Here is a 26,198-nt window from a genome sequence, read left to right as displayed (position 1 = left end):
TCGATGCTTTGCACTTTGATTTTGGCAAGAGGTGGTCAGCGATCTCTTTTTGAACCATGCTCGCACGTGACTCAGTTGGAATGATTTCGAGGAGTGGCCGGTGTTTGGGCCAATTTTTCTTCACGCAGTTTTTGAATTGTTAGTGTGGTAGTCATAACTTTAATCTGAAGCCTAAAAGAGATGCTAGGAAACTGTGGTTATACGTAAATAGCGCTCAAAAAGGTAGGAATCCCTGCAAAGGTTCTCACTGGTGGCATTCTAGCCGAGTACCGTAGGCGAGGTAGCCGTGGAACTAACTACACAAATAAGTACAGGCCAGAAAAAGCGTGCTTAGTATGTGGAATGCCGTTTAACGCTGAAATGGTTTGTGTAGATGGAACCAGTGCTCCATTCGGTACTGACTGACGGAATATTTTGTCTCAGTGAAGCCGTATAATGCGGCTACATTCAAGAGTGCAGAACAATGCAGACCACATCTCCGAAACAAAGGAGTAATCGAGCGCGCGAAAGCCATTTTACAAGGTAAAGATTTGAGCCTCCATAGGTTCAAAATACCGCCATACTACATGAATTACCATGGTTACGACTAACCTCTGAGGTAAAATGAAAATATTATAGTGTTTTATCGTCAGCCTCAGGAGGCCGCTATCTCTTCGAGGTGAACCGAGCCTCTGTGGCGATTCTTCCACCAGATTGGTTTTGACTTAAAATCTTGTAACATCTAAGTACCGACTGAGTCTATCACTGAACGATGAGTTCATACTTTGCTTTTGCTGTTGACTACAATTTTGAAAAATTTAGAGCCATGTATCGTCTTTGCCAAAAGTAACCAGGCTGCGTGTTCCGCTTCTGAGTTCAGTAGCAGAGAATTCGTACCACTTGTGAAGCGTTGAATCTGTGCAAACTAAAGCCGAGCCCCTGTCCTTACTTCTAAACAATTGCGATCCTCTGTGAATTAACGTTGGCTTTAGAATAAAAGCCAGAAGCGAAACATGCAGTCTGCAGTTACTTCTGGCAGAGACGGTACTTTTCAATTAGATATTTTCTACATTGTTCACTAGGTGAACATATATAGAATAGAGAGGAAATAATTCCTACTTACAATATGTTTTCCTTTTTAGATATATGTGTCTCACGTAAAGTAGACAGTGGCCAATCGAGTTAGCACACATGATACCGCGGACAGCGTGGTTTACCACATTGTAGGAAACTGCCGGCTACAAACGAACATTATGTATGCTTTCCAAGTACTGTGGATCGCATAAGGTTCATAACCGTTGAATATGTCTCTAGCGACGCCTCATTGTGACTCTTGTTTAAATACTGACCGTAACAGATAAACAGCAGATTCAGCTAAGCAGTCGGGCTAATCCACACTCCTTGTTTGGTGCAGCCTAGTGTTTTATTTAGATTGTTACGAGGCAGCGTATACAGATCGTTCTGTCTAAAAGTGTCGCCGTTTCCGCACCAGGAAAAAAAAAAAACTTGCCACCGTTCAAAATGAGCTGGAAAAAATACGCACCCCATTTCGTATCAAACACAAACCTTGAGCAGCGTTCAGCTCATACAACATCGTTTCCCCTTCATCTCCTAGTCGAATGGGAGGCTTCTTTGTGATACCGATTCGAACCGAATCGTCTGCTGCTAATTGTAAATTTAGCTGTGGGTGAGTACCGAAAGCGTGAGACAGGTACGGCGCCTTTTCGTTCCTCCAAAACCACACATATTAAAAATGTTTCTGAAGACTATAACCCAACAAAAGAAGAGGTCACGGGAACAGAAAGGAACACTACACGAGAATTAACTTCCAAGCAATGTTATTCTTCTCATGAAGTCCATTTATGCATCAGAAAAAAAAAACGCGTGAACAGTTTTGCACAGTTATCACATTCGTGTATGTGCGAACCCTTTCTCCCCGAGGCAGTATAAATCCGTGCTAATACACGTGCGATGTATCTCTGAAAATCATGATTTCAAACGGTAACCTGTCTATGCTTTTAGCTATCGCAACAAATTTATTCATAAAAGTCTTGCATGTTCTTGTCTAACGTGTTAAATTGGGCGTGTTGGTAGATGTCTTGAACAAATATATGACAGCGCAGAGAGACAAGGGCAAGCCGAGACGACGGCGCTGAACTTCCAACTTTTATTGCCCACGCGCAGCGTAGGCAAAAGATAGCTGTGATACCTAACATTCACAAACTGTCACACAACCTGAAAAAAGTAGCGCAGCAGTACGACGTGAAAGTCGTTTTCTCTGGTTCTCACAAACTGTCAAAACTGAGCAAAATGACTAATCCAGAGATAACCAAGCAAATGAGCCGTGGCAAGAAGCATCGGCGGTCCTTCGTTGAATGCTTCAGAAGGCGTAGTCTACAAAATTTCGTTAAACTGTGGAAAAAGTTGTGTAGGCCTAACTGGGAGATACGTGTACGATAGGGTAACGCGAAAAATTGTTGAATCGGAACTGATATTCAGTCGGGGAGAAACATGTGTTGCTTCTGCTTCTATCACTTTCTCTGAAAAAGAGCGCCCTTATTTGCGTTAGCATTGACGATGACGCCGGATGGTTCAGAGTATACATGTTCACGAGATCGTTCGCAATAAAAGTCTGAAGATCGGCGCCACCGTTGTCGTCTCGCCTTGTCTCTTTGCGCTGTCATATTTGTTCAAGACATGCTCTTGTCCCCCGCGAGAGAATGCGCCCAATGAGTTTCCCTCCTTCCTGTTCTCGATGTTGTGAGCATTACCTATTATGTGCTCGCTGATGATCTCCCTCTCTGCTCTATATATTTTTGCCGCATAATAAGAAAATCTGATACACGACCCAATGATCGTACGCTACGCACAGTTCCTAGTGCTTAACTACGCATCCACGTGTGTTGCTGTTAGTTTTTCTATGTTTCCTAAGTAGGACATTTTTGGGAGCCGAGAACACCACGGTTGTATTCGCCCTTTAACCAATTCTTGTCAGCTTGTGTGAAATCTTCCGTAGATATGGCAATACAAAACGAAGTTCATCGAGACATTAATTCTCGGGTTTCAGCTTCCTGAGAAATGTGCGCGGGGTAACCAGCCTTAGTCAGCCTCTTAGGTGCTATTGAACACGTTCAAACTGAAAGCTGTTATGACCACTCAAACATTTCAAGAGCGGTCGAAGAGGCGGAAGAAATTTGCTTACAGTGCGCATGTGCGGAAAACCTTCTAAGAAGATGAAACCCGAAACCCTGAGTGATACATTTGTTGCATTTCTGCGAATGTGATAATACTGTGCAAAAATGATTACGCGTTTTTTTTTTTCTGGCTTATAAATGTGCTGTTTAAGAAGAATAAAATTGGTTAGAGGTTAGCGCTTGTGGGGTTGCTTTCAGTTCTTGTGTCCTCGTCTTTTGTTGGGCTCGTCTTTTCAGTTTAAATGAACAAGTCTAAAAAGCTGCACTACAAAGACGTTTCGCACTTTTCCAAACTCTGTGCTCGTCACTCAATCTCAAATCATGAAAAACAATACTGTCGCAACTCGTAAGCGTTTTAGGCGCAGCTAGACCAAAGGGAGGTTTGTGTGATATCGTATACCTTACATTCCGGGGAAAAGGTGCCGTTGCCGTGACATGGCATCGGGCTAACCAACCATACGTGTTGAAAACAAAAACAAACGCACGATATCGCACCAACTCTCAGGCGATGTGTAAACGTCTATAAAGAGTTTTTGGTTGTATTGCTACAAAGGTTACCAGGAAGAGGTCGAAAAAAATTATCCTTTTTGAATAGAGTATAAGGAGATACGGTCACCACTCTATACACTGGCAGACTTTCATGCACACGCAGTTTTGTCCGAAGGTTATTACCGTCTGAGATAAGGAATGCGGCGAGCTTTATTTTTCCACCAGTTGTGGCCTTGGCGGAGGCGACATTTGTCGTTAGTTTTTTCAAGGCGTTGCTGATGGATGTCCCGCCACCTGGAAAAAAGAAATACGAAAGAAGTGAGTACACATCGCACTTTGTTCGAAATAATGCCGGTAAAAATGAAATTTCATTTTTAAGACATGCAGTTATAACGCAATATAAACATGAGCAAAATAAGTTTCAGAAATTATATGTGTCCGAATGTCGTTTCCTTCTGGAAGATCGTTTTTTCTTTCTTAAAATAGTGAGAAACGGCGAGTCTAACTAGTGTATTAAAATATAACTACCGCGAAGAAACACAATCATGTAAACAAGAAACACGCCGCACTACGGTGACTCACTATTGGTTGTAAGAGTAAAAACACCTGCTATATTTTTTCGCACATACCCACCTCGAAAATAATAAAACCCAGCGTACCAGAGGGAAATAAAAAGTGTCGTATATTTTTGCTGAGGAATGGCCATGTTAGGATGTTTACAAAAAAAAAAAAACTGACCCATCGTTAACTCAGTTGTTGCCTTAGTTACGATAAAGTAATGCGACCAATTAGCTCGAAAGCTCGTTTTACTCGCGATATTTAATGCCATTTCTCTTGCGCCCCACTGACCCGTGTCTCCACGGTACGGACTGCTAGAACGCTTGCGTGCGGCTCTGAAGAAGACGTAAATCTTTGTTGAGAGTTCTCAAATCAATTGTAACAAGGCCAAAAGCAAGGAAGGCATTTCGTTGAATTCTACGGCAGTATTGATAAGTTTCCCGAAAGCTTTTTGCTCTGTTCGTCATTCGGCTGAGCATCCAGTTTCCTAAGCGTGCTTCATGCACGCTCGTAAATCTTCATCGCGTGTCTGTCTATCTGCGTTGTATGTGGCTACAGTGCTGCGTCGACATCAACGCTGTTTTAAATACTACCTTCCAGTATTGTAAGCAAAGCTGTATAAAACGCTACAAACACCTGACCCGGTCATACATGCATTTTGGACATCGTGCCTGCCTCTGCAGCTACCTACTTTTGTGACCGGCGGCAGAGGGAAAGCCTCCACAAACTTTGCTCACAAACTGTTGCGCGTGGAAGTATAGAACGTGTCCGACTTACTTGTGTGGTTTATCTCATCAAGTTTTTTTAGCACCAAATCCTGGTCAGATATTTGCGTGGGGTCAATCACCAGCTTCGCATCCTTCGTAAAGACGATGGCCCCAACACGATGACCATTCCGTGTCACCTTCACCTGAAGAAAATGTAGAAGCAGTCACACACTCGCAGTAAAGAGGATTCATGTATAAATATTATAGAGGTGAAGTTAAACAGAAACATTTCCTTGCGCTATGCTGTGCTTACATGAAAGAAGTCATGCGATAAAAAAATGTTTTGCGCTAAAGCAAGCGGTTATCACTGTGGAAGACTGTAGTTATAAATATTTGTTTCTCCCTGTAGTAAGCAGCCAAATTCATTTTTACTGGTCTCTCTCATTCTGAACAGGCTAAGGATAAATAACAGTCTTCACAGATGGTGTTTCCATTCGGATAATATATCACGGAGCGATGTGAAACAAAGAAGTAAAAAAAAGAGCTATAATGCGTCGCCTCAGTGTCAATTTGTTTTGGGAAAGAGAACGTTCACTCTGGAATATTTTTGCAAGCATACACACTGCGATGCGGGCTGTTTATTCACAGTTTAATTTAATTGTCCACTAGCCATATAGAACGGAGATTTATGTTGAAGTAAGGTCATGTAAGTTCAAGTAAAAATTTCAAAATACATCTGCTTTAATTACAGCGTTTTTCTATAAGACATTTCTCTGTGAGCAGCGCGAGTGATAAGGGAAACTTGGTGAAACTTGAAAATTCTCCAACCATCATTTTTTATTTTACAGAAACCCGCCGTTTCGGAGCCGGCTCGGCTCCTTCTTCAGGGCGCATGACGCGGGGCTATAAGTAAGGGAACGGGGGAGGGCGATTAGGCGGGTGAAAAATGAAAGAGAAGGAAGGAAGGACGGGTGCAAGAACTGTGATGAGTAATGTTGCCGCCGGTGCAATGGTGCCCACTGACGTTTTTTTTTTCTTTTCTTCTTTGAAGTGGCCAGAAAGAAGCGAAGACCTTGTAAGTACATTGCAGAAAGTCTGTCTACTGTCCGGTTGACATTATTTGAGGTCGAGTTTATATGCCATGACTCGAGAAGGCATCTTTTCCGTTAGTCGGTCTCGGTATCCAAAATGAGCGTTTCTTCGAAATTTATTCTGTGGTCGGAACCCTCTGAATGTTCGGTTGGTTTGTGGGGTTTAACGTCCCAAAGCAACTCAGGCTATGAGAGACGCCGTAGTGGAGGACTCCGGATATTTCGACCACCTGGGGTTCTTTTGCATGCACTGACATCGCACAGAACACGGACGCCTTGCCTTTCGCCTCCATCGAAAAGCGGCCGTTGAGGCAGGATTCGATCCCGCATCCTTGGGAACAGTAGTCGAGCGCCGTAACCACTGCGCCACCCCGGCGGGGCCCTTGAATGTTCAGCTACGGTGTTGCGTCCTCTTGAAAATAGTCCTACATCATTCTTGTGTTGTCGAATTATTTCTTTTAGGTTTTTTTGTTCAGCCAGTGTAGCTAGCGTCACAGTCGCCGCAAGGGATTTTGTAAACAATGCCTTCGGCTCTTTTCCTTCGCGGTCGATCTTTTTAGAAAAGGTAGCGTGTTCCCCAAAGTTTTTGAAGACTTATGCGCCATTAACATCCTTTCTTTTCCTTGTATACGGGCGATGGTTTCGCTGACGCCTCGGACATAGGGACTAGTTTCGTACTTTTGAGCTGCACTTGCTTGATGTTGGTTATTTCCTTCCCGGGGCCGGTCGTTGTGTTCTTTGAGGCGAATGATTTTCCGGATAAAATTTTTAGGGCAGCCCTTCGTGGTTAGTTCCTTGAATATCAAGCGTTTTTCTTTTGCTTTGTCGGGTTCTGTGGTGCAATGTGTTTGACTTTTCGTAATAAGGTCATCACAAGTGACGTCTTATGGCTTCTCAGGCGGTCCGAGGTGAAGTGCAATTATCTGCCTTTGTGGGTGGGTTCGCGGTAGACGGTTTTTTTTTCGGCTCATCAGAACGTCCAAAAAACGGCAGGGTGCCTCGCTTCTCCAATTTTAGGGTGAACTGAAAATCTGGTTCTATAAAATTTAGATGACAGAGGAAATATTTGTACTTTGGATTTCTTAATCAGTGATAAACAGTCATCGACGTATCTCAGAAAAATCTTCTGCGGCGGGCGGAAAGGGCTGAGAGCTCGTTCTTCTATGAGTTTTATAGATAGCGCGATAGAGATGGGGGCACCCATTGGTGTTCCTTTGACTTGTCTGTAGAATTCTCCTTTGGATGAGGAGAATCTGTTTGATAAGAATGGTTCGATAAGGAAGCATACATCATTCAAAAAGTAGGGTTCGTGCGCTGAGTGTATCGTCGCGTTGTAGGGCTTCTCGGCTGGCGGGCGACGCAAGCTTTACAGGAAAACTTGTTAAAAGGGACACCACGTGAAAGGTAACAAGGCACTCGTCGGCGTCAAGGCTCACCTGGGATATGGGATCTATGAAATGCTCGGCGTATCGGACGTTGGTCGCGGTTTTCCCCATGATTGGTGCTATGAGCTTGTGCAGTATTCCAACAACGAACGAAGGGGGACAAACGGAAGTCGACAATCCGGCGCAGAGGGGTCCCAGGTTCATGGACTTTGGGCAGACCGTAGAAGGCTGGGGCCCACCGTTGGTGCATCCTAACTACAGGTAGAGGTTTCGGTGGTTCGGGAGGGTTTGGAAAAGTTTTCTCAATATTCTGTTAAACTTTGCCTGGGTACTTGTTGTGGGGTCCTTCTTCAATTTTTCGTATTCATTGCTGTGGAGTAGAGAAGAAATGTTCTCGTCATAGTCCTGTCTGTCCAGAACGACTGTAGTGTTGCCCTTGTCCGCTGGGAGAATTACAATGGTTGTGTCTCTCGGGAGGTCTTTGAGCGCCTGCCATTCATCCGGTGGTAGATTTTCTTCTTTCTGGCTTGAATTCAAGGCTTTCAGCACTTCCATTGTTCTGAGCCTGGCCTCTAGCCGTGGAGTTGTTTTCAATTGTTGGAGACCGTCTTCAAGAGCAGACACACTTTTAGGGAGGTGAGGTCGGTTAGCATGGATATTGAATGTGTGTCCGTTGGCCAGAATTGAAGCTTCAGCGGGTGTTAGACTTCTGGAAGAGAGGTTCACGACTACGTGTGAATGGTCAGTAGGGGTGCTGTGCGGTCGAGGTTGCAGTTCTGCCACCTTCTTTATTTGCTTAGTGCGGTGTTTGGCGGTTTCGGAAGAAGGTGTCTCTTGGGTGAAGGTTTCAATGGGCGTTAGAAGCTTGGGCATCCTGTGCTCGAGCTGTTGACGAACAAGGAAGCGTCGATTTCTATTTTCTTGATCACGGTGCGGCCCTCCCCTATGCGAGCACTACCTACGTGCTGCTCCGCCTTATCGATGATGTTTTATCCTTCCGGTGTGGGGACCGGGCGTCGGAGTCGTAGGCAGTAGGACCTTGGCTTCCTTGCGTTTGTGGTTGAACTCCGGGTGTGTTCTGTACAACTAGATACTCCTCATAGACTTGCACAACAGAACCCGACGAAACAAAAGAAACGGTTGATATTCACGGAACTAACCACAAACGGCTACCTTAAACATTTTATCCCGAAAAATTTTTCCCCTGCAAAAACACAATGACAAGTCGCGGGAAGAAAATAACCGCCAGAAAGCAACTGCAGCACAAGACTACAGTCTTTGTCAAAAATGTAGAGCCCAGGGGGTCTGCTTCTGAGCCACTTCGTGCGTCTTGTAATGCATGTCTAGTGTTCCGAAGCTCTTGATGGTAAGATTTTTTGTCTTATCCTCTCCATCTGGAAGGACCTCCACTGACGCTTAATCAGCGCCCCTACACGGCTCGAAAGCAGACCCCCGGGCTCTACACTTTTGACAAAGGCTGTACGCCACTATTTCCTATGTCCGAAACGCCAGCGAAGCCATCGCGCGTATACTAGGAAACGAGCGAATCCGAGTGGCGCACAAGCCTTCAAACACTCCGGAGCACGCTACCTTTTCCGAAAGATCAACCGCTAAGAGAAAGACCCCAAGGCAAAGTTAACAAAATCCCTTGTGCCGACTGTGACACTAGCTACATTGGCGAAAGAAAAAACCTGAAATAAATAAATCAGCAACACAAGAATGTTGTACCAAACTTCTCAAGCGAACGCAACCCCCTAGCTGAATATTCACAGAACAAATTTCGAAAAAACGCTCCGCCTGGAGACCGAGAATAATTATCAGAAAAGCCGCCTTGACAAGCCATGACATATACAGTCGACCGCAATAATGTCAAGCGAACAATAGGCAACCTTCCTGCTATGTAGTTACAATGTCTTCGCTCCTTCCTGGCCACTTCGCAGAACAAAATAAAAAATACGCCAGTGGGCACCCCTGAACCTGCGGCACCATCACTCATCATAGGGCTTACCCTGCCTCCTTCCTACATTCTCTTTTCATTCACACCCATCTCCCCTCCCCCTTCTTCTTCCCTCGTTCCTTTACTTATAGCTGCACGAAACCCCGTGTCATGTACCTCTGAATAAGGAGCCGAGCCGGATCAGAAACGTCCGTTCTTTATAAAATAAAAAAGTGATGATTGGAGAATTTTCAAATTCACTTAGTTATCAACACAACCAGACAGGCAAATCTATCGAAATGTTTAGCTTTCAAGTGATATGAGAGTTGGGAAAACGAAACAACGGCTGACTTGTGCAGACGAGGGTGAAAAGGAAATAAAATTAAAATAATAAAAGATATTCCTCACGCAGGATGTCACGCACACGTACGCACAGCAGAGGTTCAAAGGCTGTTACTAACACCATGCTCTTGCGAGCAGTTAATAAGGCATTTGCGTCTCGTGCAGGAGAACACCCATCGCACCAGGGACCGGGGTATGATCCCGACGCAGGGGTCAGTCCTGAACTAATCCTGAATTAGAACGTAATGTCTTTCGAGGCGGGGCAATTATTTGGTCACAACAGATGGAGTGTTCGAAGTATTCGCGCATATCACAGATTTGCAGAGAGGGCTGCAGGATATGCCGATTTGTTAAAGCAATTTTAATTAGTGTATGACGCTCATAGCGAATTCGATACGGACAGTTATGATGGCACCTATCCAAATTGTGCGGTATTCGAACAATCACAAGTGGGGTCAATTCGAGCTAAATGTCTGTATCAATATTCCGAACTCGGAATCGAGAGGCACTGAACAAACACATACACAGGAAAGGACGATGCTGCACTATGTAGGCAAAATTCTCCCGTTGCCCCTGTAAAGTCATTCATCCACTCATAAATCTTTATTCATAATAATGACCTTTCACCAAGAGATATAGGGTGAGGGGAGGTTGAAGGCGCCAGACCCCGACATGTAGTCTAGGAAGGAACTAAGCTTGCGGTTGGCACTGGTGATGGGGGCTATGCAGTCTTCGTATGCCTGAATGTGGTGTGATGGGACGCGATGTTCCCCATGGTAGTTAGTCTAGCTACCACGAGATGGCGCCAGATCGGTAGTGAACATGAACTATCGAGAGATGGCGGCATCGTTGCGGTAGCACGAGCGCCACCGCCGGCTTCGTCACTGTGCACTCGAGGAAAGTCAGGTGTCTTCGGAATCAGGCACTCAATAGGAGCAGACGCATCTTCGCGAGACCCTGCAGTCGCCGGCGAGGTCACGGGACTTTTCCTGCCAACTAGTTCTGTCCGGTCTTGAAGTTTAACCCTTGGCCTAGCATTGGCGCACATTCGCCCATAACCTACTTGGCGAGGCGGACAACCTAGATTCATTAAAGCGTTTTATTGCTAGCTGGCGTTGTTCTGACTGCACCAATTTAAAAGCCTATGAGTTGTCAGCACGTCCTGTTCTTTCCTCCCAAGAGCACGACCTGCCGTGTTCAGCGTACGCCCACTGGCACGCACGATCAGGGGGTCTTAGCGCTTTTGGCAGTCTGACACGAACAGGGAAAAACATATTTATCCCCCTGTTATGAACCCCACATCTGCCACTGACAAGCCCATATGTGCAGAGACGAGAAAGAAACTATTAAGGCAAAAGCCTTTCTAGGCTATGCCAGCAAGGTCGTGTCCGCAAAACGGGTCACCAGCCGTTGGGTCGTTCTTAGAATAGCAACGATCAAGGGAATGGTTCATGACTATGTGGGGATATTGCGGAAAAAAACTTATGTCGATAATATGTTTACTTCATTCTTTATAGCCAGAAATGTAAAACTAAAATTAAACCTACGTATATGTAGCTATACGACTAATGTCGATGTTTAATGAATGTGACGAGACGCCAACTGGAAGTGTATGTGTTTTTTTTACTTTGAAAGGGTCGTGACGCCAATTTTATAATCATCATCATCATCAGCCGGTCTATGCTCCCTGCACGGCGAAGGCCTCTCCCTTACTCCTCCACTTAGCTTGGTACTGTGCTAGCTGAATCTACTTGACTCCTGCGAAAGTTTTAACCTCATCCGGCCACCTAACGTTCTGCCGCCGCCTGCTAGGCTTACCTTCTCTTAGAATCCAATTTCTTAGCCAAAGCGACCATCGGTGGTCCTCTCTACGTACTACATGCCCTGCCCATGCCCATTTCTTTTTGATTTCCATTAGAATGTCATCACCTCGAAATATTTCTCTGACTCACTCTGCGCGCTTCCTACCTCTTAACGTTACTACTACCACTTTTTGTTCCATAGTCATCTTTGTTGTTCTCAACTTAAGTAAGCCTTTTTCGTTAGCCTCCATGTTTCATCACCATAAGTGAGTACTGGTACAATTAAATTGTTTTATGCTTTCCTCTTGAGTGATACTGGTAAGCTGCTACTTATAATCTTGCGAATACATGCTAAAAGCGCCCCATCCAAAGCTTATTTCCCTATTTTTTTTTTTTCGTTTTATAGTCTGGATCTGCACGGATTACTTGTCTTGAGTAGTCATATACGCCTACCACTTCTAGTACTTCGCTACCTGTTGTGAACTGCTGTTCCTTCTTGAGGCTGTTGAACATTACCTTAGTCTTCTGAAAGCCTACCTTTCTCCTGTTGCTGTCTAGATCATCAATCATTCTTTGCCGTTCATCCCCTGAGTTACTTATCAAGACGACGTCATCAGCGAAAAGCAGATCACTCAGTTATTCTCCATCGACCCTTATCCCCTACTGCTCACTTTCCAAGTCTCTGAATACTTCCTCTAAGCAAGCTGTGAATAGTACTAGAGAGTTCGTGTCTCCTTGCCTGACACCTTTCTTTATGGAAATTTTGTTACATTCTTTATGGAGGGCTATGGTTGCTCTGTAGCCATTATAGATATGTTCCTGTACTTTCACACACGGCTCGTCTACAACCTGATTTCGAAATGCTTTTATGACTATCGAATTTTGGAATATAAACAGCTTATTGCATCTTATTTCTGATGTGTAAAGGAAGTAAACCTCAAAGGAGCTCCATCAGAGCTGCAGATATTTTTAAAACTAGTATTTTCGTTTCTTCATGGACATCTTGCTGATCTTGCAACCGACGCAGCCGGTGACTACACAAAGTGATGCCGCCTGGTCTGCTGCGTTTTCATGTGCACGAGCAGCGTCAATTGCATTACTTGAAGCCGCGGTAAGCCGATGTGGCACGCCAAATAGAAGTCATGCCGTTAATTGCGGCAACCGCAAATTGAGCTTTTCTATCTTTATTACCGCTATTAACCTACGAAATAGCGGCATCTGTGGTTGGGATTCAGGTGCACGTCGGCGTCCTAGTACGAAAGCCGTACTAGTTGGCCCGCTGGAACATACACATTGCACACAAGCTGAAATGCGCCTGAAAAGCAACACAAAAATCGCAGTGGATAAAACGCCATCCAACGGCACTTTTGTGCAATTTTTGATTGACACACGACAGCGTAGCAGCCGGATGCGGTGCGCCACGTGCTCATTGAATACCCCGTCCGTCTTAGTAGCTACTTTTACGCTACATGATGTAAGACTCGTCTCGCCCCAGTCGCATCATGTAAATAAAGGATAAGCTCATGAGGCTTACGGCTTATCAGCACTGGACTCCGCAAGGTTACAGCAACAGGGCCGGCCGCAAACGCAGCGGACGATGGCACTCTGCCCGCCTGCTTCTCCCTAATCGTCGCTAGGCCTAGATTACTGAGCATTGAATCCACAGCGGACGGCACTTGGTAACTGCTCGGCGAGGCCTTATAGTGGGTGGGCCAGTCGATAATGCAACTTCCTTGCTCTCAAGCCTACTGTTTCCTGGTAAAGAAAATTATTTTCGCAATGCTTTAGCAGCGGAGCTATAGCTTTCAAGAACACGGGCGCTGCACTGGCGGAAGTTATATGTGGCTACTTCCGTGTGGGACAGCATTTTTTAAAAAGCATTCATTTTTAAATTTTCTTTGCGAGGGCGCATCATTATTACGAAAAAATTTAGCATGTTTTCTGACACTGGCGAAAGATATCCGCTGTATCGCTGGCCTGGACGGCTGTAGGAAGCACGGCGGTGTTTACGGAAATGGGGAAGTGCTGGCATCGGGCGATGTTGGTAGTCGAGCCGAAGGTGGATGTGTGGGCGGTAACTAAATCGCGTTTCACCATGGGGTATGTTCTGTTTTCATAAGCATGCTGAGTACACTCGATGGCAGTCATGCTGCAATAGTCTTTGTCAAGAGAAAACACAGTGCTGTGTATCGGCAGCTTCTCGGCGCCGGTACACCAGCAGACGCGCGGTGGCCGGTGTCCGTCTGTTACGCCACCTAGCATTTTAACATGGAGAAGGATGACGAGGTGAAAATCTTGAATGAAAATTTAGTCAGACACTCCCAGGAGGGCGCGTAAGTCCAGGAGCCCTCTGGCCGTTCCCTCAACCTTGGCCCGCTCTACCAGTCGTAGCTGATCTGCGGGTTGCGTGGCCAGAAGATCGGACTCCCAGGACGAGAGGGGGGGTTCATGGGAAGAACGCGGATGGGAAGTAATGGTAGAGATTGGGTTGGGGGGCGTTGCAAGTGGTGCAGTACGGTGGGAAGACGGTGTGGTGAGATGTATGCAGAAATGTAGGAGGTGGGAATGAATGTGTCTGGAGTTGTCGCCAGTACGTTCTTTCGATGCGATTGAGCATGTGATGTGGTGGTGGATAGTGACGAGGCAAACACAATAGTAGTAGACAATCGCATTTTAGTCGAGAGGTTCAATTAGGGGCAAGTTGAAGGTTTGGGGAGGCCATCCGCAAGCCCTCGGAAGATCATCATCATCATCATCATCATTAGCCTGACTATACCCACTGCAGGGCGAAGGCCTCTCCCATATTTCTCCACTTAACCCGGTTCTGTGCTAGTTGCATCCACTTGACCCCTGCGAACTTCTTGATCTCATCCGCCCACCTAACTTTCTGCCGCCCTCTGCTATGCTTTCCTTCCCTTGAAATCCAGTTTATTACCCTCAGCGACTATCGGTTATCCTCTCTTCGCACTACATGTCCTGCCCATGTCCGTTTCTTCTTCTTAATTTACATTAGAATGTCGGTAACTTGAGTTATTTTTCTGACCCACTGTGCACGCTTTCTATCTCTTAATGTTACCCCAACCATGTTTCGTTTCATAGCCCTCTGGGTTGTCATCAACTTAAGTAGAACTCTCTTGGTTAGCCTCCACGTTTCAGCCCCATAGGTGAGTACAGGCAAGATGCAACTGTTGTATACTTTCTTCTAGAGCGATACAGGTAAGCTGCTAGTCATAATCTGCGAGTGCTTGCCAAATGCGCTCCATCCCAATCTTATCCTTCTTGTTATTTCTTTTTCATGGTCCGGATCTGCGGTTACTTCCTGTCCTAAGTAGATATATTCGCCTACTACTTCCAGTACTTCGCTACCTAATGTAAACTGCTGTTCCTTCCCGAGGCTGTTGAACATTACCTTAGTCTTCTGCATATTGATTTTCAAGCCTACCTTTCTACTTTTCCTTTCTAGGTCATCAATCATTATTTGCAGCTCATCCCCCGATTTGCTTAGCAAGGCAATGTCATCAGCAAATCGCAGATTACTGAGGTATTCTCCATCTACCCTTATCCCTAACTGCTCCCAATCTAAGTCTCTGAATACTTCCTCTAAGCAAGCTGTGAATAGTACTGGAGAGATTGTGTCTCCTTGCCTAACACCTTTCTTTATCGGAATTTTGTTACTTTCTTTATGCAGAACTATGGTTGCTGTGCAGCCACTATATATATCTTCCAGCACTTTCACGTACGGCTCGTCTACTCCCTGATTTCGCAATGCCTGCATCACCGCCGAGGCTTCAACTGAGTCAAATACTTTTTCGTAGTCAATGAATGCTATGTATAAGGGCTGGTTATATTCCGAGCATTTTTCTATCACCTGATTAATGGTATAGATATGATCGATAGTAGAGTACGGTTTCCGAAACCCTGCTTGATCCTTTGCTTGATTGCAGTCTAAGGTTGTGCTGATTCTATTAGCGATTACCTTAGTAAATACCTTATACGTAACAGACAGTAAGCTGATTGGTCTGTAATTTTTAAGGTCCTCAGAGTCCCCTTTCTTATCAATGAGGATAATGTTTGCATTCTTCCGTGCTTCCGGTACCGTCGATGACACCAGGCACTGCGTATACAGGGTGGCCAGTTTTTCTAGCACGATATCCCCCCCCCGTCATTCAACAAACCTGTAGTTATCTGATCCTCTCCAGCTGATTTCCCCCTTTTCATAGTTTCTAATGCTTTCTTGACCTCGTCCTTCGTCACTGATGGAACGTCTGACTGTTTTTCCCTACCGCCAATCACATTACGGTCCTGACTACTTTGGCTACTGTAGACATCTGTATAGAACCCCTCGGCTACTTTTACTGTCTTGTCCATATTCGTGATGACATTGCCCGCCTTGTCCCTTATCGCATACATCGGGTTTTTGCCTATGCCCAATTTCTTTTTTACCGCTTTAAGGCTTCCCCCGTTCTTTACAGCATGCTCAATATTCTCCAGGTTATACTTCCTTATATCGGCCACCTTGCGGTATTTGATTAGCTTTGATATCTCGGCCAATTCGATCTGGTCTTTTGGATTGGAAGCTTTCATACTCTGGCGTCTCTTAATCTAATCTCTCGTCTCCTCAGACAGCTTACCGGTATCCTCTCTAACTATCCTACCGCCTACTTCTACCGCGCACTAAGTAATGATATCTCTGAAATTATTGTTCCTTGCTTCTAGGGTAATGTCGCCATCCTCGATTAGAGCTGAATACCTATTCTGTAACGAGATCCTGAACTTTTCTGCCCTCCCCCTCACCGCTAATTCGTTGATTTGGCCTCCTAACCTCACTAAGCTCTATGACATCCCATTTCATATCATCTAGTTCCTCTAACAGCACTGCTAAACTAGCTTCACTAGCCAGGGTTCTAGTATTAAACATTGCCAGAGTCAATTTCCAATGGCGGCCTGTCCAGCGGAGCCAGGCATTCTTAGCACCCCCTGCTGCGTCACAGGTCTGACCGCCGCCGTGGTCAGTTGTTCCGCAGCCGCTGGTGACTGAGGGCCGGGGTTTTGTGGAGCTTATCATGAGAGGTTGCGGCCAATTACTGCACCAGGGTGGCCAACTCCTGTTCTGGTGAGGGAGTGCGTTGCCGGAGGTGTTCACCGGCATCAGGTCGCACCCAAAACCTGTTTATGCAATTCCATCGACACGCGGATTTTCTTTTTTTTGTCATCCGGTGGAGAATTGCGCGGCACCGGGATTTGAACCCCGGTCCTCTTGCATGCGAGGCGGCTGTTCTACCGCTGTTCTTGTAGTAAACCAAGTTTTTGTCCTTCAACTCCTAACTCCTTCGCTCAATGGCACTTCTTCCGGAGGTGGAGCGGGCGTCGATGTGGCCGAGGCTCCGTCCAGCGGCACCCGAGTCCCACCTCTAGCACCGTCAACAAGTGCAAGACACAGCGAAGGTTCAGGCTCGGTGGCGCAATACAGCCCGCGCATTCGACATGCTACTAACAGCAGATGAGTGAAGTGTTCTTCATTAGCCCCGTTCCCAATCTAGGTCTCTAAGTACTTCATCTAAGCCAGCGGTGAATAGTGCTAGAGAAATCGTGACTGCTTGCCACCCCTCTTTATGAGAATTGTATTGATTTCCTTGTAGGGAACTATGGTTGCTCTCCAGTCCCTATAGATATTCTCTAGTACTTTCTCATGCAGCGCATCAGCACCTTGAATTCGCAATGCCTGCGTGACTGCTCGCGCCAAATAGTCAAAAAAAGGTTAAGCCACAGTGCTGAGGGCACATTTGCGTTTTCGAGATTCTAGAAAAGTGAAATGGATATCACTAGCAGTAAGCTTTAAATCTCGGAAATCAATGTTTGTTACTAGACATTATTCATCTCACTAGTTATCACCACTTTGTTCAAATGTTCGTCAAAACTGCTATTATTTAATGCATAAGCCCCCTTTATACTTCAAAATGCCTCTAATTAAAATTTACTTGAAACACCTGGAATATAGCTTCCAGCATGCTAATAATGTTGAGAACGTGGTGGCTTTCGTTAGAAGTGGCTGTAATGCATAAATACGCATGATTCCTGCCCCCCCCCCTCTACCCCCTCCTGTTCCCTTCATTAAAAACATTGCTTAAAACAGTCCATAGAGAGTGTCTACTATAGCCTGTACAAAGAAATTCTTATAAAGGCTGCGCTCTAAGATAGCCCACCGCAATGCCGCAACGCCATAGCCCCATATGATCCCGTTTCGGAAGATCGGTTCTCGGCAAAAAGCATCAGTGTGTTCATTTACGCGTATGTGGATGTCGTCGTGTCAAGCTACCCATGTGATTGATGGAATGAGGTAGTGTAGACAGTATCCGAGCGAACGAGTGCGGGAGGCACCCTAGCAGGAGATGTCGGTATGCGGTTTGGGACTTTGTGCATGCCGTGGTGTGCTGTGTCTGCTGCAGACTCAGCACAGCGTTCGATGGAGAGGCTTGAGTTCTAGGAGGCTCCACAGATGCGTGGGATAGGCGATTGAGTGTTTGGTGAGGGAACAGGGGTATTGTTGCCGTAAGAAAAGCACCTTATGACATGGCGGCCACTTTCGCTGGAGCAGCTTCGCGGTCTCAACTTCAGTCTCGTGTTTAGAGATAAAGAACGCGTCAAAGGCGCAAATTTCAGTAACAAAATAACAAGGTCCAGTACTATCTACCATACTACAAAAACGTGATATATTGGATGACCATACCAGGACCCCTTTATTAATTGATAGTGATAAAAGAAAAGAGCAGCATGTGTCAGCCTTTCCGTGGATATAAGAACCGCGCTATAATGAAAGCGGAATTGAAAGCGGAATCAGAGAAAGGGGTGCAGTAGTGGAGGGCTGCGGAGCAATTCCGAGCACCTGGTGATCTTTAACATGCACTGATACCGCACAGCAGAAGGACGCCTCCTCGTTACGCCTCCAACGAAATGCAGCCGCCCGCGGTAGGGATAAGGAAAAAGGTTTCAACTTCGCAGCGCTAGCCCTGGCATTGCTAGCAAAAGCTATACAACGGGGGCGCCATTTACAGTGGAAGCGCTCCGGGTTTCGCATTTCCTTAATGCAGATCTGCAGTACTGTCGCAATTTTTCCTAGACACGCAAACGTTATTCTTTCTCTGCTTCATCTACATGAGTTCAATGCCCAGACGACCTCCACACGATGCAGATTCTGAAAAACAAGTATAAGTTGACGCTACAGATTTTAGAAATCTCAGCTATCAAGATATCTGAAGATCAATGTGTCAGTGCGCGTTTTGGATTCCTATTGAAAAATGAAATGTGCCTGCGCATACCTGTAGGACGATGAACGGAACAACAAAGTTAGCTGCAGGTCGACGAAGTGAAAAGTCAAGCAGAAGATGTGCGGATCTAGAATAATTTTCTTATTGGAGCATCTGTCTGTATGTTTCTTTTGTGTCGTTCCTGCTCTGCTGCGTATTCTATTATCCTTCAGCCGATTTCGGTGACTCTCTGCCCAAAATCTGAGTCTTCGCGCACACACACAGAAACCCGTCGTAGTGAAACATGTCAACATGCGCCTTTTTGACAGTGCCGATTTGGACAAAATGTCCGCCACTCTAAATGACGAAACTCTAGATACGTCGGCGAACCTGTTCAATGGTGGCCATACGTAACGCTGGCTAGTAGCGTAATGTGATTGAGTTGCTAACTGTAAGAGCGACATTTGAACTGTTTAGTACAGAATCTTGGTAAACTCAGTGCATACAGGACAAAGCCTAGGTGTCCAGTCTACCTTATCATGATCCTCTGTGCGCTAGGCTTTCAAAAAGCGCTCCGCCCTGTAAGAGGGGAAGCTCGCTTTTCTTACTGCTTAGCTTACAGGTGCACCTTTTCTGTAGTGGTGACGGCTTTTCGCTTCTGTGCAATGTTTTCATTCTGCAGAGGCACCCCGAAACGTTTATAGAATGACGTGTCGAGCCTGTGGATCCAGGAATAGTTTAGGGTGCTCGATTACATATCCCAAGGACGCCGATTCGATTCCAGTCGTGGCGATCGCTTTTACATGCGGCGAAAGGCAGGGCCACCGTTCACAAGGATGGTATTGCTATCATTGCGAACATCAGCTATCATTAAAATGTCTTATTCTTCAGTGTCGTCTGTACGACTATGTTTTCGATCAAGCTTGACCAAGTTGCTCAACGATCCACCGTGCTACTGCTAGACTGGAGTCAGCAGGTTTTTCGGCACCTGCATGTCTGCTTCGACAATGCTGGCCCAGCGCGATCGGCAGACGCTCTTGTGATCCTCTTTCCCTTTGGAATGCAGCCGTATTTAGGCGGCGGTAGCTTCCGCCGCAGAGTCATCACCAAGAGATACCGGATGTGTTAGCGCGTCTCTTTTCCTTCTTGAACCTGCTAGGCTGGAAACATTTACGATATGCAAGATTAAAACAGTCGTAGACACCTCGTAAATTGCCATGATCGTGCGGAGCTTTGCGCCGGGCCCTGGGCCGCCAAGCCACCAGGCCAACGCTATTTCTGGTCTCTTGGAAGAAGGCAGCATAGCAGGTAACGTTCGACTCTATTATTGCTACTCTTGGTGCTTGCGAGCAGCCTGCTACACCAGGTGCCCTCAGAAAGTTTACTAGTGTGAAGACACTAATGAGACAGTTTGGAGGTTAGCAAAATCATCTAATGCGGTGCTTCCATACTGAGAAACAAAACCTTAGCATATCAAATTTTTCGGGCTTAAAACCGGGTATTGAGGATCAATAGCGAGTGTCTTAACCAGAACCGCCATGGCGGACGCTTCCGCTAGTTATAACCAGGTTCAAGTATGGTAAAACCTCCGCTATTTTTCTTGTTCTGTCCTCTTCACTGTTTCATGACGCTAAGTAACGAAAATTCAATTGAATTAACTTAGGTTTTCAGGTTAGTTATCTAATTTTGGATGTGCTCTCTTCTCGTTGGCGCCCACAGTAGGCTTTGGACATATGCATTCTGATCGAGCGTTCATCACTGGTCGTTCTTCATTCGGAATCTTCTATAGGTAAGAACTGAATAAAATACTGGGAATCGCAGCTAGACCCATTGTGTACTAAATCGATACAATGTAACAAACCACAATAAAAAAAAAATTGCCAACAATCAATTACGTATATGTAGTACCAACATGGTGCACCTTTGCGAGGATATAAGGTACTCCAAACGTGTCCTGAAATATCATTTTCTTCCCATCTGAAAGAGCGCATCCGAAGGACTGAAATTTTCTGGAGATGAAGAAAGCAGTGGGTTCACCTTTTAGAGCATAATAACAGACATCAAATGTTGGAGAGGCTGTTCGGACCTGTCCAAAGCACGGTGAAGAAAGGGAAAGAAACTGAGACACTTGCCCACTGAAAGCAATGTAACCAAGGCTTCAGAGGCAGCTGCAGCTCAGTGGCCAATATTTGGCATTGTGCTGCCAATATTTTTGGATCAAAACTGCACTTTTTACTTGCAGAGCTGGATGTCAAATCAGGCTTGGGAATGACCTCTAACGGGAAGTACGTCACCGCCACAGCTGTGCGCTTCGCAGTCACGTCCAGCGCGACGCCTATCATCACTCCAAACGCTCGTTGTCGCCAGTTATGTGACATAGTTTACCCAGTGATTCATCAGGTACGTGGTGCTCGGTGCCAGAATTGCAGGGTAACGGCATCCAAACAGACGAACGCGTCGGCGCGGAGAGGTCGGAGGTAGATTCCTCACTGCGCATGCGCCTTCCACCTCGGATAGCAGACCAAGTGAAGCGGGAAAGCGTCTGTGGCATCGCATGCGCAGGGAATGAAAGTGGGTTCTGCATGGAATGCTTTAAGGCACCTTCCAAGTAACAAACAAGGGCCACCCTGCCGCTTAGTTTGAAAGGCGCATTCGACAGCATTCTACATAAGAATATCCTCTAGAGCCTTGCCGATATCAAATGAGGTCGCAAAACCTACAGCTATATCAAAAACTTCTTATCAATCAGGCAGGCAACTATTAGCTTCGGTAGGATCAAATCAGATTCGGGTTACGGGACTGAAGGAAACCCACAAGGGGCGGTACCATGGTCCTTCTTGTTCAACTTGGCTATGAAAGACCTACCAGGCCTTCTCTCAGAACTCCCAGGCGTCAAACACGTATTGTATCCTGCGATATCACAGTCTTGCGCCACTCGTGGAGTGACTCCGAGGTCCGGGAACGTCTTCAAGCTGCAGGTGACATGGTGGACCGGTACGCCACGGAAAGGCTTCCAGTGCGCACCAGAAAAGTGGTGGCTGCACAACCTGAAGGACCAGAGGACATCACTAGCGCACAACGGTGTATATAGATAATCACGCACTTCAGAGACCCTTGAAGATGAAGATCCAAGGGCAATATATCCCGCAGGAGAGACAGACATCCCTACTTTAAATAGGCTTTACATCCACCCAGAGAATTCTCCGGATGATACATGGTATCAGAAGTAAACACCACGGCATGTAGGAAAGAGACACCTTCCCGATAGTGTAAACTTTCATGGTCTTGCGGATAATGTACGGTACTCCGTTATTTAACATCTCCAGGTCGGAAACTGAAAAGCTGGAGACACTCATCAGACAAGCCTACAAGGCGGCCTTGGAGCCACCAAATCCCAAGTCAACATCAAAGCTGATGCTTTTAGGAGTACATATCTTCAAGGAGATGGGGGAATGAAATGGCTATCGCCAATGAACAGACTTGTCTTCACAAAACCAGGCAGAGAACTGCTCAAAAATTATAATATTCTGCCCTGTACGCTAGACCAGAGAGAAGAGGTACCACACGATGTGAGAACACGCAATAACATGTACCCGAATTTTCGGAATATGCATCCCACATATAACGTTTAAACCAAAAAACAAAGAGGGCGAAGACTCACACAAGAAATGGGGCGACAATTCTACACCCTGTACGTGGACGCTGTAGGGCAAAAGAATGGAGTGATGACAATCGTGGTCATGACGCCTTTTAGAATCATGGGTGGTATCAGACACAATTTGGTCTATCATCGCCACATTCTCGCTTTCTCGTCTTCAGTGTGCCATGCGTTCATGACGTCATAGAATATATGTCGCGCCTATCGTCGGTGACGTCACAATAGGTGGGTTAGTCGGAATTCGCCAGTAGGCAAGGCAGCAGCGGAACCGACGGGATGCTCACTAACTACACGTGACAAAACCAAAGTGCAAAGGGAAATGCTGTGAAGAACTTATTTGTGAAGGTGAGCAAATGAAGAAAGTAAAGAAAGAAGAGTAAAAGTAACGTTCGAGAGAAAGAGAATAAAAGAGAAGACAACGTGCGGGGTGGCTTGAATGGCCACCCTTGTTTCCGTTGCTCTACCCCTCAAATCATTTTTTTTTATGCAAGTATATTAAAAAAAAATTCTTTGCTACCCAATTCTTGGCCGATCCCCCTCTGTGGGTATGTGCCATAAGTTATTTGGACAACAACAACAACAACAATGGCGCAAGGCACGAGGAGAAGAGAACAGACGAGCAGCGGTGCTGTGGTCCGCGCATCCACCGAGCTCGGGCAGTTCCTGTTCTTCTATGCGTGACTCAGTTATCCAGACCTGGGCCTGTCTGTTGCATTTTGTCCTGGCCCTATTCCTGCTCCGCAAGACCGAACCTGGGAGTAGCCGCTTCGTCCCCTAATTGCAGCTCAACGTCGGCATGCGCGTACGGCACCGTGCTGGGCTCAGGAGCGCCAGGAAGCCTGACTCATAGGCCGTTGAACGGCAACCTGAGGCCTCTTGCCTCTACTGGTCCCCGTCTAGTGGCCTAGCCTTCTGCTTAGTTTGCCCAGGCCCTACACACCGACCCCGCCACCTCGTACACTCTCACCACGCGGAGCGTCTGCACCGGCTCCAAGTTTCGTCTCCTGTTGCTCTGTACAAAACTTGACTCCTGTCTTGGTGTTCTAACTTTATTTTGTAAATTGTGTCTAACAGCATCCAAGGGGCTGGGAACTGTGAAACTGCTCTGGCGCACCTATTTTTACTCGGCTTTTATTTGTTGCCATAAAGAGAGCGGTAAATTTTCTTTGTGCCCACAGCTTAATTTTGACGACATTTGTATAAAAGAGCACAAAGTTGAGCTGAAGCCTTCAAGGCTGCATGAATTGGTCATGAGCAGCAGAGGTTGTTCATTTCAAAGCAAGATAGCTTCGTTCTCACTTTAGTAAACAAAACGACGAGATAAAAACTACTCAAAAGGTAAAAACTACGCATGTGGATCATATTTATTTTACTTGGTGACTTTAAAGGATATTAAAAGCATGTATCAGTGTTACCATGCGACAGTGCCTGTTTGCTTACCTTGTTGACCCCAGTTTAGGATTGTATTTGCTTGTCGCAGTTCCTAAATAAACATTAAATAAACAATTGGTACCAGAGTTATATTTGCTGGAGGTCTCACGGAAGCGTAAAAATACTATCTTTGCACACCCAAAATGGGTGCTGCAAGAACGTGCTAAGAGGAGGGAAGATTTGGTGGTTACCTTTCGCGTTATTGCCTTCGCTAGCTTGATGCCAGTATTGAAGTTCCTCGGCCCGATGCTAGTGGAGGCATCGAACAGGAAGTATACGAAGTACCTTGCAGAGTTGGGCTCCCTCACGTACAGCGCTCTGCTGGAGGCGCCGCTCTCGTTTTCAGCAGAAGAGTTTTGCGCTGGAATTTCGTCCGTCATACTGTTCACAACTTCGCCCACGAACGGCACTTTGTCGTAGTAAAATTTTCCTGCAGAAAGAAATGGAGGGCACAGAATAGACATATTTCAAAGAATGGTGCTGATGAAGCTGGTAAAGTTCACATATTGCGTAGCTCCTGTGATATTCTTTGCTGGCATCAGCGCGCGCAGTGGCGAGGATTTGAGGCCTCTACGGCCAATGCTAATTTTTTTTCGTGTGTCAAAGTCAGAATCACTGGACAGGTGATAAGAAAGAGCTCTGAATAAGGGTAGAGACGGAGCCTCAGTTCGCAAGTCGAGCCAACGTTTCGACAAGTGGACTTGCGAACTGATGCTCCGTCTCTACCCTTGTTCAGTGTACTTTCATACTATGTAGCCGTCTTCTAGTTCTACCCCGGACGGATGATAGGAAACGAAACGCAACTCATGTTTGGAAGCATAGAGTTTTAAACAATTTGTATAATCATTCATCACTTTCAGCCGGACTGTACCCACTGCAGGGTGAAGTCCTCTCCCATGTTTGTGTAATTAACCTAGCTTCAACAACGTGACCCCTGCGAATTTCTTAGCCTCATCCACTCACTCTGCCGCCCCCTGCTACGCTTACCTTCCCTTGGAATCCAATTTGTTACTATTAGCATCGGTTACCCTGTCTTTGCACTGCATTCCCTGCACATTTCTTCTCGATTTTGAATTGAATGTCAGTAACTCAAAATATTTCTCTGGCCCACTCAGCACGCTTCCTATCTCTTAACAGTACGCGTACCATTTTCCGTCCTATAGACCTCTGCGCTGCCCTCAACCTAAACAGACCCCATTTAGTTAGTGTCTATATTTCTGCCCCGTAGGTGAGTACCGGTAAGATGCAACTTTTATTCACTTTCCTCTCGAGTGATAGCGGTAAGCTGCTGGTCATAATTGGGCGGTATTTGCCAAATTCTCTCCACCAAAATCTTATTTTCCTAGTTATTTCCTTTTCGTGGGCCGGAACTGAGGTTACTTTGTCCTAAGTGTACATATTTGCCTGCTCCTTTCAGCGCTTCGCTATCTATTGTAAATTGCTGTTCATTTTCCAGGCTGTTCAAAATTAATTAGTCTTCTGCATATTAATCTTTAGGCCTACATTTCTGCTTTTCCAGACTAGGTCATTAATCATTCGTTGCAATTGGCCTCCTGAGTTACTTAACAAGATAATCTCCATCAACCCTGATGCCTACTTGCTCCCATTCCATGTCTTTGAATACGGCTTATAAGAAAGCTGTAAATAGTACTGGGGAGACCGTGTCTCCTTGCCTAAACAATTTCCTAATTGAACTTTATTAACTTTCTTTATGTGGAACTATGGTTGCAGGAGTAGCCACTATAGATATATTCCAGTGCTTTAAATATGGTTCATCTGTATTTTATTCTATCTGAACTGATTTAGTCAAATCTGAGGTTTCTAACGTATAATCATTTTCAGATTTTTATTCTACTAGATTTCCGCTGAGCAACCTTATTAAATATATGATCAGGTTCTCTGCATCGGGCTGAAACTAAAGACAATCGCCGAAGGAGACAACCCACAGTATACAAGAACCCATTCATCTGCACCTAAATTTACATGCGGCAGGCATACACGATAAAGATATAAAAAATCCTTATACAATGACGTAACTCCACCATATTCAAGCCTATGATGTAAAATTATTTACAGTTTCTATTTCTGCCCCTGTCTAAAAACTTACTGACTCACCAGAACACAGCCCTAAGATGAAATATCGATATTACACGTAAATGTAACGTACAACCAGAACTTTGTAGCAAATTGCTCGAAGATTTGCAATTTTTGTACGTCATTTCACGAGGCTGCCAGATTGGGCTCTAGCGCAGGAAAAAAATGTCTCAGCCGGTGTTAAATTTTTCTACGAGTCAGCATTGTCCTTATCATGTATTTCTATGAGCGCCTACGAATTTGATTGGCTCGTGTTGTATTTTTCATCTTGTAGAACTAATTACCGTA

General features: G+C 45.6%; 1 protein-coding gene across 1 annotated transcript in view; it reads right to left on the bottom strand.

Annotated features, from left to right (window-relative positions):
- The window catches only part of LOC146183861 (complement factor B-like), a 202,918-nt gene that overhangs the window by 83,633 nt on the left and 93,087 nt on the right, over nucleotides 1-26,198 (bottom strand). Inside the window, exons 10-12 of the mRNA XM_084609203.1 lie at nucleotides 24,008-24,246; nucleotides 4,998-5,130; nucleotides 3,846-3,956 (exon numbers count right to left, since the gene is read on the bottom strand). Of these exons, the coding sequence (XP_084465329.1) occupies nucleotides 3,846-3,956; nucleotides 4,998-5,130; nucleotides 24,008-24,246 (483 nt within the window). The remainder of the gene's footprint in view (nucleotides 1-3,845; nucleotides 3,957-4,997; nucleotides 5,131-24,007; nucleotides 24,247-26,198) is intronic.

Source organism: Amblyomma maculatum, chromosome 7 (genome assembly GCF_055883805.1).
Source record: "Amblyomma maculatum isolate TAMU_Amacu chromosome 7, ASM5588380v1, whole genome shotgun sequence".
Lineage (NCBI taxonomy): Eukaryota > Metazoa > Arthropoda > Arachnida > Ixodida > Ixodidae > Amblyomma > Amblyomma maculatum.
Note: the sequence above shows the minus strand (reverse complement) of the source record. Positions and strands in the feature narration are given on the sequence as shown.